Source organism: Mytilus californianus, unplaced genomic scaffold (genome assembly GCF_021869535.1).
Source record: "Mytilus californianus isolate M0D057914Y unplaced genomic scaffold, xbMytCali1.0.p SCAF_6, whole genome shotgun sequence".
In the NCBI taxonomy this organism is placed as follows: domain Eukaryota; kingdom Metazoa; phylum Mollusca; class Bivalvia; order Mytilida; family Mytilidae; genus Mytilus; species Mytilus californianus.
Window position 1 is genome coordinate 72,748,597 of NW_026262712.1, and position 14,350 is coordinate 72,762,946.

The 14,350-nt window shown below is 31.4% G+C and overlaps 2 protein-coding genes across 4 annotated transcripts in view; both read left to right on the forward strand.

Moving 5' to 3' along the window:
* Positions 1-14,350, forward strand: part of LOC127705866 (X-ray repair cross-complementing protein 5-like) — a 58,535-nt gene that overhangs the window by 37,967 nt on the left and 6,218 nt on the right. Inside the window, exons 9-17 of the mRNA XM_052210218.1 lie at positions 1,186-1,293; positions 2,498-2,574; positions 5,009-5,092; positions 5,667-5,763; positions 6,381-6,495; positions 7,951-8,039; positions 8,957-9,085; positions 9,748-9,859; positions 13,664-13,825. Of these exons, the coding sequence (XP_052066178.1) occupies positions 1,186-1,293; positions 2,498-2,574; positions 5,009-5,092; positions 5,667-5,763; positions 6,381-6,495; positions 7,951-8,039; positions 8,957-9,085; positions 9,748-9,859; positions 13,664-13,825 (973 nt within the window). The remainder of the gene's footprint in view (positions 1-1,185; positions 1,294-2,497; positions 2,575-5,008; positions 5,093-5,666; positions 5,764-6,380; positions 6,496-7,950; positions 8,040-8,956; positions 9,086-9,747; positions 9,860-13,663; positions 13,826-14,350) is intronic.
* The window catches only part of LOC127705870 (3-oxoacyl-[acyl-carrier-protein] synthase, mitochondrial-like), a 273,875-nt gene that overhangs the window by 17,962 nt on the left and 241,563 nt on the right, over positions 1-14,350 (forward strand). The window lies entirely within an intron of this gene.

The following is a 14,350-nucleotide window of genomic DNA, read 5'->3' on the forward strand; positions in this document are numbered from 1 at the left end:
AAGTATACTTTTTGACATTTTTGCCCCTTTTTATGCCCTTGTCATAGCGGAGGGGGCATTAAGTTTTACCCTTGTCCGTCTGTATGTCCATCCGTCCGTACGTCTCAAAATTGGTTTCCATTCTCTAATTTTAGTTTGCCTCACCAAATGTTATGAAACTTATACACAATGCTTATAATCACAAAACACAGATCAACTTATGCACAGTGCTTATTACCAAAACACACAGATCAACTTTGAATTTTGGTGGTGTCACTTTTACCGTTCTAGAGTTATGCACCTTTATAAATGGAAAAAATTGCTGAATTTTTCGTTTCCGTTCTCTAACTAAAGTTTGCCCTAACCAAATGTTATGAAACTTATACACAATGCTTATTACCACAAAACTCAGATCAAGTATGAATTTGGGTAGCGTGACTTTTACTGTTCTTTAGTTATTTTCTTTATAACATTATATGCAAGCGAGGGCATCATCCGTGTCCCATGGACACATTCCCCATTTATTTTAAACTAATAATTTTTTTTTTTTCTGTTTTCAATGTTTGAGTGTGAAAGTCATCAATTTATTTTGAAAATGAGTAGACATGGAACCATAGATAACACAAACTTAAATGCACATCATAATCATAAATAGATTTTAAATACAACTGTTACAGAAAATAGGAGTCATAAAAAACAAGTGTATGTTATCAGTTTCTGGTGACTTTCTCATGATTATAACTACTCAATATTTTGAATGTTTGGAAGTTTTACATTCAAGACAAGTTAAAATCATTGTATGTTTGACAACACACTGAATTAATTCTAAGCTGAAACCTTCTCTGAATGTGAATGTTTTATATACATGTATGGTATATATTAATTAGCGTGTTATTTTTCATGTCTCAAAAGTAAAGCACTTATTTTCCAGGTACAAAATGTATATCATTTTTGTTTTGTTCATGTTTTGTTTCCCATTACTTAGTGAAAATTTGTAACTTTCCAAGTATAAACAAAACCTTGTATTTATCTGTTTCACCTACCTTAAGTAATCATGAAATATGTTATTGAACGTATGATGGCTGCCAAGGTGTCATCTTTTTGAAAATTATCTTCCATTTTAACTGCTGTGTCTGCTTGCTTGTATTGTATGTAAAATTTGTTCTTTTATTTACAATCTCGAGCTTTATAAAAACTTCATTTTAGAGACAAGCAAGAACAAAAGCCAGTGACTTGAATGAGACCGGAATTGATTTAGAACTCATGCATTTAATACAAGAGGGAGAAACATTTGATGTCACAAAGTTTTATAAGGTATTTTCATCACAATAGCTTCTATAAAATCACTGATCAAGTTAATAATGAGTCAATTTTCTATTATTATAGAGGTATAAATTATAATTATTGAAGTCAATTCCTGTTTAATGTACCGTAAGGGTGATTGTGGTATAGAAATATGGTCATTCTGGTCCTATCAGCAGTAAAAGCCTTACCAAAGTGTAGCATTTGTTTGACTGTGCAGAATGTATAAATGTGGAGCCACATCAGGCCAGAATGGGAACATCAATTCTGATGCCTTGTGTAGAGAGTGAAACACACTCTTCATTTTAAATAACACTTACAACAACTCTTTGAGGGGTCTGTAGGTGACCTGCTGGAAGGCAAATTGTCTTCCCCCATCTGACACCATTGTTTTCCAAAAATGTTGTCTAAATTTCTAACCCCTTCATCCCTGCCATCCCTTTTTGTTGAGCCTGCGACTTTTGTCGCAAAAGCAAGACAGTGATCCTACATTCTGTCGGCGTCGTTGCCAGCGGGGTCCACAAATATTCACTCTGTGGTTAAAGTTTTTGAAATTTTAATAACTTTCTTAAACTATCCTGGATTTGTACCAAACTTGGACAGGAGCTTGTTAATGATCAAAAGCTAGTATCTAGAAGGAAATTTTGTAAAAATTTATTTCCTGTTTTTCCGTATATTACTTATAAATGGACTTAGTTTTTCTTCCAGTTAACATTACATACAGTCTGCAGTTAAAGATTTTACAACATTTATTAGATTCATAAACCATTTCATTAACTGTATCTATTATGTGCATTCCCCTATCACACTGAAAACATAGACAACAACAAAAGTAGGCGAGACACTGGGTTCCGCGGAACCCTTACAAATTTTATAACCTACCTATTGTATTAATTGTTTTGAATAGTTTCTAGCCTGCATATGCGTGAAATAATTGCCACTAGATAAAAGAAAGCCTGCTGAACAATTATATCTTTTTAGCACCCTCAATCAATAATGCTTATGTATTACAGGAATCACCAAAAATGATTGACAGTAAAACAGACCACAATAGCCACAAAAAAAGCATGGTTATATCAATAAATTTCTACATTAGAATTAACAACTGTTCAAAAAGTTTGGATTAAAATTATAAATGAAACATTTTGCTGTTGCAGATACCCAGAATACTGAGAATTAAGTTTTATTGAGTACAAACCATTCTCTTCAATTGTAGGATCTGTTATATTCAGCAGATGATGAAATTACAGAGTTACCTGATCCTGCAGAAAAACTGGAGGAGTTAATGTCAAGGTAGGATCAAAGGTCAAAGTTGAGGCTATATTTATCACATTGTCCGTCAAACAAATATTTTCCTCTCCATTTTCTAAGAAACCACTAAACTCAATGGCTTCACATGTACATATGGTCATCAACTTGACAGTGATGAGATGTTATATGTTATCTGTCTGATACTTACGTCCTGTTAGAAGATACTTTGAATTTTTCAACAAGTTGAATGAACATAAAATTTTCGTCACACTTTTCTCAAAAACTAATGAACAGAATGGCTTCATATTTGGTCATCAGCTCAACAGTGAGGAGTTGTAACATATGTGCATTTTAAAAATCCATCAGACACCTACTTTCTGTTTCTGATACTTTGAATTATGAGTGGAGTAAGTTTTGCAAGACAGGGTGTACTTTCTTGTTGAAATGACAAAATGATAAAATGTTTATCTGCTAGTTCAATTTATTTTGCAAACAATAGCTGTATTCAACAAACTTACCCTGTAATCTACAAACTTTGGCTCATCAGGTAAACTTTTGCATCATCTGTTAAACTTTGGCATCATCGGGTAAACTTTGGCGTCATCTGGTAAACTTTGGCATCTTCTGGTAAACTTTGCATCATCGGGTAAACTTTGGCATCATCTGGTAAACTTTGGCATCATCTGGTAAACTTTGGCATCTTCTGGTAAACTTTGGCATCATCGGGTTAACTTTGGCATCATCAGGTAAACTTTGGCATCATCGGGTAAACTTTGGCATCATCTTGTAAACTTTGGCATCATCTGGTAAACTATGGCATCATCTGGTAAACTTTGGCATCATCGGGTAAACTTTGGCATTATCTAGTACACTTTGGTAGCATTGTTGGGTAATCATTGGGTAATTTTTTGATTTATTTGTTAAACTTTATTTAGTACAATCGACTCCACCTAATCGGATATCGGCTATTGTAATATTATTTTAAAACACCAAACCCTTCCCTATATGTTTAATGCTAATTTTATCGTGTAATCGAATATCAGATATAAGAATATAACGGCAAATAGGATAAGAATATTTAGGAAATTTTGTTCAAAACCATGCACAATCGGATATTTTCAATGTTTTTCTGACAGGAAATGGACCCGGAAGTTGCGAAATGACAATCTTACAGACAAGAAAATTTAGTTTTTTATAAATAAAAAAGAATTATTTCTTAATGAATTGTTGTCTTTATTCATTATCTTCCTTTGTAATGTGAATTAGATGCCCTTTAAATTCAAATGGTTTGAATTTATTTATAAAATATACAAGAGCAGTATGGTGGGAGAATTTTGATAAAACTCTTAAATGATCACAGATTCAGAAATATAATTTAAACTGAATGTACCTCCTTCTGAATAATTTATTGCAATAGACATATAAATCCCTTTTGACAAGAGAAATCTGAATTTTGTCAGATATAATTTTGTAAAATGTGCATGACCACATGTCATGGACACCATTTTGTTTTCTTTACAAAATGTGGAGATGCCTCGATAGCCATTACCTAAACATAAACAGTCTTCAGAAAACTTAAACTTGATGCAATGATATTTTATCAGTCATGATTATCTTCATAAATTTAAATTTGATTATTTAAAGAAATAAAATATATAACAAATACATTATTTTAGTTTAGAGATTGTACACAACTAGACCATGCTTTGATCTATTTATAGCCCAATTAGCTTACCTGTGATAAATGTAAATAATGGATATTAATTCGTTTACAAAACAAATAAAGACACAAACTATGGATGGTAGATATTTATTCACATAAATATTTCAGGACATTTTATTTATTTTAATAAATATAGGATTTAAAAACTGAAAACAAATATGAGCATTAGCCATTACATAACCAGCTGATATTTTTTTACACAAACATTGTGGTGATGTAACTGATAAAAATCACTCCAGCCCTTTCATATATATATAGCAGTGGTCAGGTCTAGTAACATCTCAGGATTAGGTCTACTCATGATTGCAGAATATTCAATGAATATACATTTATCGTCTAATTGAAAATATCGGGTAATGGGATATTTGTTACTGACATTTTGTGTATTAGATTTGCCGGAGTCAACTGTAATGGTATAATTCTTTATGCTGTACACTTGGGCTCTATTGTGTAAATTTTTGGAACAGTATCCTATAAGTTGTTTGCAGTATACTGTTTATATTTTTCTTGTCATATTTTGTTGATATCAAACATTCAAGTTAGTCCTGAATAAGCATCAGCACTAGTATTGTTCCAATAGTTAAGTATCCCAAACAGCAGTTTTATAATGATAGTGTATCTTTTATTTTTTTACACTATAATTTTAATGGTAGTTTTAAGTTATTTGGTTATTTACCAGATTTACATTAATTAATTTGAGACAGGTAAAAAGGTAATGTAGAAATAAAGGTTACGTTTCATTTGTATTTTCAGAGTTCGGACAAAAGACCATAAGAAGAGAGCTCTAAGAAGAATTCCATTTTCATTGGGCAAAGGATTGAATTTAGGTGTTGGAGTGTGAGTTTTGAAATGTTATTTACATATTTTTGCCAAAATTATATTTATCATTTTCCCAGATCCAAAGGTATACTGGTTTATAACTCTCCATCTGCTGTTGAAATCAAAATTGTTGAGGTGAAACTTTGCCAATCTTAGGTTTTTCATCTTTGAGCAATTTAAGCCATTTACAATGTCACTTTCAAGAAAATTGGTTAATTAATGAATGACCTTTGCTTTAGAGATGTTATAATATGTAAATAGATGATTTTGCAGTTTATAATTCATGTAAAGTTCTATAACAGCTTACCATCCTATTTCTAAATTTTGTATTTTGCATAAAAAAGGTCTACTGGAATATTATGCCAGACAAATTTATATGCATATTTTGTTACTGAGATGTTATTTTGACAGTGACACAAATAGAAATATGGGTTATATGCTTTGTGAAAATTTACAGTGCATTATGAAATAAGGGAGATAATTCATCGTTAACATTCGCTTCAAAAGGTTTGAAAAGTTTTCTTGTATTCTTATTTTACCAATTATTCCTATATTACTTGGAGGATTTGAATGAACTTATCTTTCTTTATAGGTACACACTTGTAAGATCCTGTCTAAAACCGTATGGTGTAAAACTGTCAAGAAATACAAATGAAGAATTGAAAACCCACACCAAAACTTATCTAGAAGTAAGTCTGTATATAATTTTCAGAAAGCAATTACTACACACTTGTTCAGAATTTTAGTGTACAGAAATTACAGAGGAGTGTCCAGTTTTTGAGTTATTTCCCCTGTGTATGTTCAGCTTTGAGTTATTCCCCCTGTGATTATTCATAGCAAGTGATGTTAAAGCCAAATGTACAAAATGAGGATTTGCAGTAATGTGTGAAGAACTGTAGAGTAATTACCAGAAACTCTGCTATAATGCCTTTACCAAAGCTACATTATTTTTTGAGAAATCTTGTAGGTTGTTTCAATTTTTCTTTTGGCATTAAAAAAAAACACTTTGTAGCTTTTTCATCCAATTAGAGATACAGGCCAGCCATTACCCTTGTCTAGTCAACAAAAGGCAAAATAAAAAAAAAAGTTTTCAACTTAAATAGAAATATATGATAACAAAATTTTTAATTTCTGACATTTGGTGCTTTTAAAATATGAATAAATGGAGATTTTTGCTGAGTGAGCATGATTGCATAAAAATACACACATTTACTTTAATAGATTGCTTTTTGGCAATTTCTTTGTCATATTATATAACATGGACTAACGCATTAATGTTGAAACATTTTTATATGTATTTTATCAGGATACTGGTGAAGTATTAATGCCACAAGATTTAAAGAAGGCTCAGACATATGGTGGAAGGAGAATTTGTTTTGAAAATGACGAAGTTACTGAAATTAAACGCTTTGAAGATCCAGGTCAGATATTTTATTTATATTCTTATCAAAACATTATTGTTTGACAGTTAAACTTATTACAACCTACTGTTTTCTTAACTTTTTCTGGACTACAGTTTGCATTCAATGATAAGTAGTTTTAAAAACAAATAATGCAGGTCACAAAAACTGTGTTGCATTATATAATTAATAAACATCCAGTTATACATGTAGTTAATAAAATTACAATATGGTTGAAACAGCTGCCATTTCTCAGAATTCAGCTAAGCATTGACAATTACTTACTTTGGAAAGAATTGTCTTATGTAACAGAATGGACCAATTAAGAAAAATGGTGATATTGCATTATGGGAAGTCACTATTTTGGACATTCTGAGTGGTCCAGAGGTCATTACTAGGATGCTGAACTTGTACAACATAAATACCCTGGATCAATTTATCTTCCTTGAAACCAATTTTCATGGAAAGAGGAAAAACTGTATTTCATGAATATTTGATTTTTGGGTTTGGCAAGAGTCTGCAAACAAGCATATAGAAAAATTGTATTTCATGAATATTTGATTTTTGGGTTTGGCAAGAGTCTGCAAACAAGCATATAGAAAAAATGTATTTCATGAATATTTGAATTTTGGGTTAGGCAAGAGTCTGCAAACAAGCATATAGAAAAATTGTATTTCATGAATATTTGATTTTTGGGTTTGGCAAGAGTCTGCAAACAAGCATATAGAAAAATTGTATTTCATGAATATTTGATTTTTGGGTTTGGCAAAAGTCTGCAAACAAGAATATAGAAAAATTGTATTTCATGAATATTTGATTTTTGGGTTTGGCAAAAGTTTGAAAAAAAAACATATAGAAAAATTGTATTTCTTTGAACATTTAAATATGTGGTCTACCTTTACCCACAAAATCTATGAAAATCAGTATCCAAGGAATTAGGGCTATTCCATTAAAATATATGTGGGAGGGTAGGAAGGGAAGTTTAATTATTGAATGTGGGTCATGGGTCTTTTTCAGTATGCGTCTATTACCATTATGCAAAATTATCTAAATAATGGTTCTTGGTTGTAGGGATATTTTGAAAGTCCCTTCCTACCCTCCCACATACATTTTAATAGAATAGCCCTTAAAACGAATCCACAGTAACAATGTTATAACTTGAATTTTTGTAAATTCCTTTATTTATATTGCTATTTGCTGTTTAAATGAAGAAAGGACTGTGAAAGAAAGTGTGGTTACAAAAAATCATTTTCCAGAGCTATAGTCTGTGATATATGTATGTGTTCACGGTTGAGCTATGCTGATGAAAGGGTAAATAAAAAGCAAGAGGCAACATATAAATTGAATTTCACAGAATTTTGTTTTACTAGGACACTAAAATTTCAATGTCTTAAGTTTTCTAGATACATTTTATTTGTGAATGTAAATTGAAAATCTATTATAAGAGCCAGTTACATCTATATTGTGATTTTACAGGATTTTACTTGATGGGTTTTAAACCTAGAGCCAGTTTAAAGAAATATTACCATGTTAAACCAGGACAGTTCATATATCCAGATGAAAATGTAAGTGAAAAGAAGTGTTACAGCTCTTCTATAAAAGCATGCAAAGCAAACCTTTGATCAACTTGCTTGCTATGTTTGCTTGGATGTTTGCAAACAATAGGTAGGCGGAGTTTCAGTCTGTTTTATATATACTGGGATTTGATTGGACAATAAAAATTGACATACAATGAAGTTAATGTTTATTGTCCAATCAAATTCCATTATATAGTAAACAGACTGAAACAGACTACCTACCTTTTGTTTACAAACATCCAAACAAACATAGCAAGCAAGTTGATCAAAGGTTTGCTTTGCATGCTTTTATAGAAGAGCTGTAATCGTCTTGGTTCTGACAAGCTCTTGCTAATATATTTTCACTGAAAAACTCACCTTTTTCTTGAATACAAATTTCTTTTATACCTAGCAGGAAGCAGAAGGACATTATGTTTCTTATTCTTCATGTGGATGTCCAAAAGTTTTTATGTGGTTCCTAGGTAATCCAACAACAGAATTTAGATAAGTCTAGACAGGTATATATCAAATGTTTACCCCTTCCAATTCACTGGGGCATGTAGATTTACACTTGTGTGTTCATGATATGAAGAGTTGCTCTTAGTTATGCCCACTTCTCAGTATTAACCTAAAGGTAATGTATCTATAATATTTTACCAATTGTCTTGTAGAGTACACTACTGTGGTATTTATCTACATTTTAAAGACTGACTTTGACATTTGAAGTCCATTTCTTTCTCCACAAAATTTTGTATGGTAGAATTCTGCTCTGCTATATAGTCTTTACAAGGTTTTGCTAATTAAATTTATGTCTTTTTTTTATGGCAATATTTTTTTAGGTGCACTATTCCTGTTTTAACGATTAAGATTTAATTCATATTTTTACACTGCTAATAAAGCCATTTTTTTTTTCCTTTTTTTATTAGACTGTCAGTGGAAGTACGACATTGTTTTCAGCCTTGTTAAAGAAATGTTTGGATAGAGGGGTGATGCCTATATGTAAATATATTCCTGGAAAAAATTTCCCACCAAGATTTGCTGCATTATTGCCACAGGTCAGTTTTTATTTTCTTATATAACTACCTTTTAAAAGTCTTGAGAACTATATTTGATGTTGATACTTATACACCAATATTATGCACTTGAATTCCATTTCATAACATTTATATTTATTGGAAGTATGAAAACTAGAATGCTTCAGATTTTGAAAGAGTAAATAATTTGTTCACTTTTTTAAGAGTACATTTATTGTGAATTTATAACAAAGGTTTTCTTTTTTGTTTGAATACTGTTACCCTAAGTATAATACAAAACATTTTTATGCTATGGAGAAGACTATTTTATGCAAAACTAAATTCATTCATACTTTACATACAGATTGCATACAGATTGAAGTTTTGCATCTAACATTATGGATTTGTTTGATGAATTTTGCCCTATTATTATAGACTTTGGAATTTTGATATTTATTTCAGCAAAATTTAAACAGGCAGAACATGAACCAACAGTTCAACAGGTGAAAGAAATGATAATTGTATAGCAAAATGTCTTTATGTGAAAGACATTGTCAATCATTTTTCTGTCCTTAATTTGATTACAATTCAAAACTGATCATTAATTTCGTAAAATTAAAATAAATTGACAGTAAATGAAATGAACAGAATCAAAATAATTAAGGAACACTTTAATTTCAATCATTTTGTGGACATGCTTACAGGAAGAAGAATTAGATGAGCATAAAGTGCAGGTAACTCCACCTGGATTTCATGTCATGATTCTGCCTTATGCTGATGATTTTAGGAAAGTTAAACTTGATGAGACAGTTAGAGGTAAGTAATACATTAACCTACAACTATTTAAAACTAATCTATTTCAAAAATATATAAGAAATTTTATAAAATTACTTGAGCTAATTGGTATCTGCTTTAGAGTGCTATCTCTAGGTACCAGCCTACCAGGTAATGCATATTCAAAGGGAACAGGCACTTGTCTCTAAAAAAAAAAAAACTTTAATATAACACAAGTTACCTAAGGGCTATTCCATTAAAAAGAATGTACCAGGGTCGGACGGCAATTGTAAAAAATCCCGTTGGTTGTTGATGTGTTGAAGTGTTTATGGCCAGTGGTCCTTGGTGTTTAGAGAAACTAAGTATTGTTGGTTGTTGGTCTTCTTTGAAAGTCAGTTTTTGTGACTGTCGGTTTCATTGTGTTATTTTTCGTTATTTATTATTATTTGTTTTTGCAAGGACTTATATAACCGATTGTTTTTGTCTCCTGCTCATATCGTGATATTTTGGAAAACATAACTGTTCCCGCGACTTATGCAGCAGCAGGCACTACGTTGTAACCTACCTATGGTACCAGTTCCGGAAGTGCAAGAGTTACTTCCCTTTAATGACAAGCACATGACGAACGATGTCAAATTCTAATGAAAGGACCTTCGATTTGAAAGAAAATAAAAATTAACTTTGCCGACCTTTTTAGCCATCAGTATGGTCATTTTAAAGCCATATTACTATTGAGATCATATACCCCTCCAGGGATTTTTCTAGTATTCCACAGAGTCCAAATACCGGACCCATTCCTATTGGCAATGGCAAATACCCTACGTTTTTCCCAGTTTTCAATTTGGGACAAAAACTTCCAAACGATCTCAAAATTTATTTTTATCTTTATTATTCATGACAGCGATGCTCATTTTGTTCAACCGCTAGCTTTATACTGAAAATCGCCAACAAGTAATGTGTAAATACGAGTAAAATTGTATATGACTGACAAAAACAACATTGAAGAACAATGGATGTCATAAACCGGAAATGAAGACGATTACAATACCGGATCAGATTCCGGGGTCGGATAAGGGTAATTCCGGGTTTGCCGATCAAATACAATAAAAAAAATAATAATTCCAGGCAGGTGACAAAATACATCTATGATGATGAAATATAAACACTAGAATTGAAAACCAAAAGATATATGGAAAAGAAAGAAAAAGCATGAAATGTTTTATACAGAAACTCGAAATAACTTTTAGTTCACAAATTTTCATGTCAAAATCCAATGAAATGTGACAGTTATTTTCTTTATCATTAATAAATGTTGATATTACATGTAGATGTTTTTATAGAGTATGCATATATCTACAATTCCAAGAGGTAATTTCTTCTCAATTTTGAAGGGCCAGTCAAAAATAAGTTAGATATATTCCAGTTGGTTCTTGTATTATCATGAAACAACTTCCTGTTGGTTGGTGTTAAGATACATGGTACATTCCTCTTGGTCATGGGGGTACTTAAAAATTGCCTTCCGACCCTAGTACCTCCTTTTTAATGGAATAGCCCTAATTTGTATTTTTGAGAAATGTCACCCGGTCATGAAATTGCATTATATATCGATTCTGTGATTGTCTATCCCACTTAAACTTAAGTTGTAAATTTACATTAAATTATATACAAAATTGTGTATAACACGCCTATTTCTGTTGTCTAAATCATTCGTTGCAGGCCTTCCAAGTATGTCAACAGTAATTGTTTTTTTATTCTCACAGCCAAATGGCAATGCTAATCTCCAAGTGAATGATTAATTATAAAAAAGTATTTCCCAAAAACCTGTAAGTTTATCTCTGAATAGAACTTATCATCCAGATAGTAAATTTGTAAAAGATACCTTGATTAGAAATCTAAGTGTTATTTGAGGTATGTCTAATGAGTTACAATTCTCTATTTTAAAACTCAAATTTTCCTATTCCATCAATGCCGTTCAGACTTTCTCTGGACTTGTATATAATTTTTAGAAATAAGATTCACCAATCAGAAAGAAATCCGAGATATATAATTAATTATTCACTGCAAGATTAACATAGCCATTTTGCTGTGAGAAGACTAAATAATTTACGGTTGACCTACTTGGAAGGCCCATTACGAATGACTACAGAAATAGGCGTGTTATACACTATTTAAGTATTTTGTAGATAATTTAATATAGATTTACGACGTAAACAAGTTTCAGTGGGATAGACAACCACAGAATAGGAATATAACTGAAGCTTGTGACTGCTTGACATTTCTCAATAATACTAGTTAGGTACCATAAGTTATTGTCCCCTGCACAACAATAAAAATACGAAAGCGGGGGACATAGAAATACTGGGCATCCGTCTGTGAGTGCGTCCGTCCGGTCTTGTAAGTGCTCCCACGTGTACAATTCTTGCCATATTTTTAGGAAACTTATATCATAGGTTTATATCAGCAATGTCTTGGACAAGGCCGAAAATCAGTGCCGATCAATTATTTTTAAAGGAGTTATGCCCATTGGAAACATAAATTATATGGAAAATTGCGTCATTAGCGCTCTCGTTTGTTCAATTCTTGCCAGATTTTTATGAAACTTATCTCATAGGTTTATATCAGCAATGTTTTGGACAAGTTCGAAAATCAGTCCCTATCAATTAATTTTTTTAAAGTTATGCCCATCGGAAACATTTATTATATGGACAATTGCATCCTTAGCACTTTCAATTGTTCAAATATTGCCAGACTTTGATGAAACTTATATCATAAGTTTAATTCAGCAATGTCTTGTACAAGTTTGAAAATCAGTGCCGATCAATAATTATTTTTTAAAAGAGTTGTGCCTTTTGGAAACATTAATTATATTGAAAATTGCATCGATAGCGCTCTCATTTGTACAATTCTTGCCAGATTTTTATGAAACTTATACCATAGTTTATATCAGCAATGTCTTAGACGAGTTGGAAAATCAATGCAGATCAGTTATTTTTAAAAGAGTTATGCCCCTTGGAAACATTAATTATATAGAGAATTGCCTTATGAGCCCTCTAATGTGTACAATTCTTGCCAGAATTTTATGAAACTTAAATTAGGTTTATATTAGCAATGTCTTGGACGAATTTGAAAATCAGTGCTGATCAATATTTTTCAAAAGAGTTATGCCCCTTGGAAATATTTATTATATGGAAAATTGCCTTATGAGCCCTCTAATGTGTACAATTCTTGCCAGATTTTTCTGGAATTTATATTATAGGTTTATATCATCAATGTACTTGAAGAGTTCAAAAATCAGCGCTGATCAACTATTTTTAAAAGAGTTATGCCCCTTGAAAATATTGATTATATTGAATATTGCTATGTTATCGCTCTAATGTGTTCAGTTCTTGCCAGAATTTTTAGTAAAGTGCCTGGGGGAACACCCCTTTTATTTTGTTCGACATTAAAAACGTTCAAGAATGAAAAACAATACTGGAGTTATTTACAGCAAAAAAATTACTTCTTTGGACTTGAATAAATATGAGAGTATAGATAGTGGTTTACATTGGACATTCATTTTGGCTTAGTTTAGCTGTGTTGTTGTTTGACTGTGTTATTGTCAGCTTCAGTGTTAAGTAGTTGGGACCTTTCTGGCTTCAGGATAAAATAATTGGACCTTTTTGGGTTCAATATTCATGTCATATTCAGGATTACAGGCTAATAGGACTATTTTGTGCTTAATTTCACTGACAATACATTTACTGACCATGAACTTGAACATAATTTTGATCTTTGAACCCTGATTCTACTATTAGTAATCTGAAAAAAAATATGGAAAATTTATTTCTTTTTACTTTAATTTTCCAGCAAATACAGAACAGATAGACAAAGCAAAGGATATGATAAAAAAGTTAGCATTTACCTTCAACAGTGAAAGCTTTGAAAACCCAGTATTACAGAAATACTGGAGGAATATAGAAGCTTTGGCATTGGACAGAGATGAACCTGAAGAAATGGTGGATTATACAAGTAAGAACAGCAACTTTAATCTTATGAAACATATAACCAAAAATCTGATACTCTTTGTGTGTGTTTAGTTTTCATTATATTTTGAGTTGTTATTCTAATGTTCTATTCTAAAAGTCTCTCCCTTAAAAAATTAATAGCCTTGTATATAGTGTTTAAGATCTAGTTTATAAAACCACAAAAATAAAAATAGCTAAAAAACGACTTGTATTATGTAATGGCACTGGGAATGCATTACAGCAGTTATTATTATATGTTAAGGCCATACTAGTAATATAACAGATGAAGGGAGATAATATAGGAAATTTTGGTGTTTTGTTTGTTACATTGATTATATTTTTTATTTTCTTATTTAAGCCTTTTATTTGAAAGAATTGTGCATATTTTATACCCCTGCTACTAAATTACCAAGGATTCTTGTGTTACACTTGTCCTCCCATCATAATGCATTCATTCTGAAAACAGTTGTCCATCTTATGGCTGTAGATATTGATCTGATTTTGGATGACTTACAGAGTTTACATTTCA